At 46.5% G+C, this 4,881-nt stretch overlaps 1 protein-coding gene across 1 annotated transcript; it reads right to left on the bottom strand.

Annotated features, from left to right (window-relative positions):
- Positions 1-1,298: 1,298 nt before the first annotated feature.
- Positions 1,299-4,031, bottom strand: LOC115168722 (transcription factor Sox-18A). Its single transcript, XM_029724243.1, has 2 exons — positions 3,235-4,031; positions 1,299-2,646 (listed from the first exon to the last, which is right to left on the bottom strand). Exons 1-2 carry the CDS (start codon positions 3,635-3,637, stop codon positions 1,520-1,522), a joined length of 1,530 nt encoding a protein of 509 aa, XP_029580103.1. The 5' UTR covers positions 3,638-4,031; the 3' UTR covers positions 1,299-1,519.
- Positions 4,032-4,881: the final 850 nt, after the last annotated feature.

A 4,881-nucleotide genomic window follows, 5' to 3' on the forward strand; every position in this document is an offset into this window, starting at 1 on the left:
GGTCTATAGATACAGATGGTCTCCAGATGGTCTACAGATACAGATGGTCTACAGATGGTCTACAGATACAGATGGTCTACAGATGGTCTACAGATACCGATGGTCTATAGATACAGATGGTCTACAGATGGTCTACAGACAGTCTACAGATACAGATGGTCTACAGATGGTCTACAGATACAGATGATCTACAGACGGTCTACAGATACAGATGGTCTACAGATGGTCTACAGATGGTCTACAGATGGTCTACAGATACAGATAGTCTACAGATGGTCTATAGATACAGTCTACAGATGGTCTACAGATGGTCTATAGATACAGATAGTCTACAGATGGTCTACAGATACAGATAGTCTATATATACAGATGGTCTATAGATGGTCTATAGATACAGATAGTCTATATATACAGATGGTCTATAGATGGTCTGTAGATGGTATACAGATGGTCTATAGATACAGATACTATAGATACATACTTTCAACAAACTATCTGTTGCTAAGCTACTGCTTGCTAAGGTTTCAGTTAGGTTTACAATACAGGTAAGGGTTAAGGTTAGGGTTAGGATAAGGGTTAGGGTTAAGGTCAGGGTTAGGGTTAGGGTTAGGGTTAAGGTTAGAGTTAGGATAAGGGTTAGGGTTAAGGTCAGGGTTAGGGTTAAGGTTAGGGTTAAGATAAGGGTTAGGGTTAAGGTTAGGGTTAGGATAAGACTTAGGGTTAAGGTTAGGGTTAAGGGTTAGGGTTAGGGTTAAGGTCAGGGTTAGGGTTAAGGTTAGGGTTAAGGTCAGGGTTAGGATAAGGGTTAGGGTTAAGGTTAGGGTTAGGGTTAAGGTCAGGGTTAGGATAAGGGTTAGGGTTAGTAGACAGTTATTTGAAATGTTTCTGATGGTCTGTAGATGGTCTGTAGATGGTCTGTATATGGTCTGTAGATGGTCTGTAGATGGTCTGTAGATGGTCTGTAGAGCATCTACAGATGGACTATCAAGATAATGTGTTACCCAAAGTGTTATACCACAGTGGTCTTCCTATGCACACGTTTATGACCCAGTGCAAATAATTCAACACAAATAAAAACAAACAAGAGGAGTGTATAAAAAATGTCTATAATAAAAATGAACAGTTTTATCATTATAAATGTTCTGCCTGTCTGGGCAGTAAGTAGAAGAGCTCAGTATTATTTTGTGATCTACAGTAGTCTGTTGCAGACTATAAAACAATATTACCCTGAAAGTCCTCAAGTTCTCAACTGTAGACCTGTGTCAAAGTCCAATTCTTCCAAATACTTGAACGTTTTGTTTTTGTTTTGTTGAGATGTGCTTGCCTAAGTGTTGTGTTTGCACGTCTGTTACTATTCCATAGTGCAAACTACATCAAGTGCCACTCAAGATTTGAAAGTATGTATTTTTTATTTTTTTAACATACCTGTTGAGCCACGGGTCTGGTAGGCTGTACTGGACTATTCCAGACTACAGCACACAGCTGAACACTACACTGAGTCAGTCTAAGACAAGGGAGTCTAGCCAGTGATAGAGGTACCGTAGTAGACAACACTACTAGCATCAGACAGAAGAGAAATTAGAGGACTGTTCTGGCTCTCCTCACAGGCGACAGGGCTCCTCCGCAGAGCTATAGCTCCACCTCCGTACCGTTCCAAAGAATTAGAAACAGTGACGAGAGTACCCCCATGTTCCTCCGTTCGAGTCCGGCTGACACTGAGGTACTGGTCAAACTCATGGCGATCCACTTCTGTCCAGAACTCTGCTGACGTAGGACCTAAGGAACCATGGCCTGGCTGGTCCCGTATAGAGTCCAGGGACTCGGAGGCTAAAGGGTTGGATGTAGAGGCCAGAGATGAGCACTCAGGTGGGGGAGAGAGCTGCCCCAGGTGGGAGGTAAAATGGGATGACTGGTTGGTGTCTGATCCAGAGCTACTATACAGGTAACTATAGTAACCAGAGGACACAGAGGAACTGCTGATAGAAAGATGAGATTTGACTGGATCAGACAGGCTTATAGAGGAGCCCTGGGGGTTGGAGTACAGACTGGGAGAATTCGTAGGCTCCGGAGCCTGGCTGAGGCACTTCTCCTGGGGACGACGACAGAGCAAGGAGCCCCTCTGGTTAAGATGATGATCATGACCCTGACTATGACCCCGACTCTGACTAAAAGAACGGGGGTGGTTACTGTGAGGGTTGTGGCGATGGTGGTTGTTATAATGGTTGTAGTTACTCCAAGCGCCATGCAGGCCCATGTCTTCCTGCATGTGAGGGGGAAAGAACACCCCTTCGTCCACTCCTGTCTCCTCCATCACATCCAGGGGGGACATCTCCGGTGTGGGCAGGCCGTAGCTCTCCAAGTCCCCTGACTGAAGATCTCTAAAATGGCCTAGAGGAGGCAAGAGGTGGTGGTGGCCTGGATGTACGTAACTATCCCGTGGGTGTCCGTAGACCTCCCCTGTCCCTCCCTGGGTTAGGCTGTGGAGCAGTAAACCCGGCTCTACCCGTTTGAGTTTTTTGGTCTGTTTTTTGCGACGCGGGCGGTACTTGTAGTTGGGGTGGTCCGTCAGGTGCTGGAGGCGTAGTCTCTCGGCCTCTTCAACGAAGGGGCGCTTATCCAGAGTTGTCAGGGCCTTCCATGACTGACCTAAAGATAATAATACATATTTACATTGTTATCAACATTAGCATCATTAGCATCCTTAGCATCATTAGCATCATTAGCATCATTAGCAGCCGTAGCACTTTCAGCATCATCATCAACCATTTTCCTGTAATCAGTTTACATCCAAATGGAATCTGTGCGGCTCTAAACACATTTAGTGTGATGTAGCTACTAAGTGATGTGTTTTCAGAATAAAAGTCTAACTGTCTACTTCCTTACTGTCTGAAAAGAAAAACAGCCAGCTTTACATTACGTACTAAGCATTACTGAACACATTAAACGTTGAAAGAATCCAACATGTGGTTTTGTTAGCTGATAAATCCTATTTTGGCATATGACTTGAACACGATATTTTACAGACAGTGATTAAAGGCATACCAACAAGTGGAGTTGATTTAACTGAATGATTGTGGTTCGTGACATGGCAAAACATTTATGATTTAAGTCAAATAACAAAGCATTCTTTCTAAAGATGAATAAATGGCACAATATACCCAGAAGACACCACAGGAAAACGTTTTCTAAAAGAGTTACATAAATCACTGTGAATACAGAGTGTGTGTATCTTACCCAGCATCTTGCTGAGGACAGCATTGTGGAGGTCTGGGTTCTGAACGGCCAGTCGCTTTCTTTCGTCTTTAGCCCACACCATGAAGGCGTTCATGGGCCGACGGATCCTCGACTCACCCCCTGGCTTCCCTTCTCCGCTACCCAAGGAAGGTGCTCCTTGGTGGGTCGAGAAAGTACTACCTGCCCCTGTCCATGGTCCACTCCCTGGGGCTCCTATACCGGCCTCTTTACGGGGCCCTGTGGGGCCACAGTCTCCAGATTCAGAGAGGGGGGTCTGGTCGAAGGGTCCTAGCCCACGATCAGGACCCGGGCTGGGGGAAGACACCCATGGACGCTGACCGGCTTCATCCTGGCCTGGCAGAGAACTGGCCTCACAACAGAAACTAGACTCAGAGATATCCATTCCAGCTAAGACAAAATCCTATTTAGTAGTTTAGTAGTCCAACTGATGTTGTTGTCCGGCAACGTTTTAAAAAGACTCGTATGTAGAGTAAAAAGAGCAAAACATTGATACAGCAGCAAAAACAAGGAGTTTATAATCACAAAGGTCCCATGACTCTCTCTCTCTCTCCTCTCTCTCTCTCTTCTCTGTTATTCCAGAACCCGTTGTTGGTGTGTCCAGTCTGTTTCTCCTCTGTTATTCCAGAGCTACAGAGTTTGAAAGTTGTGGTGAGGCTTGATAAACCCGTTGTGTAAATATATACCCGGTATAGACCAATCAGACGCCAGGGAAACTAGCGATGTGAGCAGGAGGGGTCGGGTGTGGGAGAGTCTTCCTCCCTGCCTCTACCTCCCTGCCTCCCCCTTCCTCCTCCTTTGTCTCCCTCCCTGCCTCCACCTCCCTGCCTACCCCCCATTTTCCCCCCCTCCCTTCCTCCCCCCTTTCCTCCTCCCTCTCTGCCTCCCCTTCCCTACCTCCCCCCTTCCCTGCCTCCCCTCTGTCTCACCCCTTCCTCCCCCTTTCCTCCCACCTCCTTGCCTCCCCCTTTCCTCCCTCCTCCCCCTTTCTACCCCTCTCCCTGACGCCCCCTTTCCTCCCCCCTCCCTGCCTCCCCCCTTTCCCCCACTCCCTACCTCCCCCCGCTCCCTACCTCCCCCCCTCCCACACAGAGACATGTAATCTGAGAGGCCCATTGTTTCTGCTCACACACATAGAGAAAGACACACAACCTTGACCAGCCACTCTGTGTGTCTGGTCCCTATCCAACCCCCTCACAGCTAGAGCTGTGGTGAAAGGATACCACACTCAAAGCCAAGCTGCTTAGCAGTGCAACTTTCTCCTTCTCTCTCAATTTATCCTCTTAAGGACCCCTACAGATCGGTGTCCCACCCGGGGGACGGTTGAGCTAATGTGCGCTAATGCGATTAGCTTGAGGTTGAAAGTAACAAGACAATTTCCCTGGACATCTGATATGGGCAGAAAGCTTAAATTATTGTTAATCTAACTGCACTGTCCAATTTACAGTAGCTATTACAGTGAAAGAATACCATGCTATTGTTTGAGGAGAGTGCACAATTATGAACATGAAAAGTTATTAATAAACCTATTAGGCACATTTGTGCAGTCTTGATACAACATTTTGAACAGAAATGCAATGGTTCATTGGATCAGTCTAAAACTTTGCACATACACTGCTGCCATCTAGT

This window comes from Salmo trutta, chromosome 30 (genome assembly GCF_901001165.1).
Source record: "Salmo trutta chromosome 30, fSalTru1.1, whole genome shotgun sequence".
Lineage (NCBI taxonomy): Eukaryota > Metazoa > Chordata > Actinopteri > Salmoniformes > Salmonidae > Salmo > Salmo trutta.

Bases quoted from the DNA above. Each gene is read 5' to 3' on its own strand.
- LOC115168722 (XM_029724243.1), bottom strand. From the start codon at position 3,637: ATGGATATCTCTGAGTCTAGTTTCTGTTGTGAGGCCAGTTCTCTGCCA. The intron at 2,647-3,234 runs GTAAGATACACA...TATTATCTTTAG, and splicing joins TGTCCTCAGCAAGATGCTGG to GTCAGTCATGGAAGGCCCTG.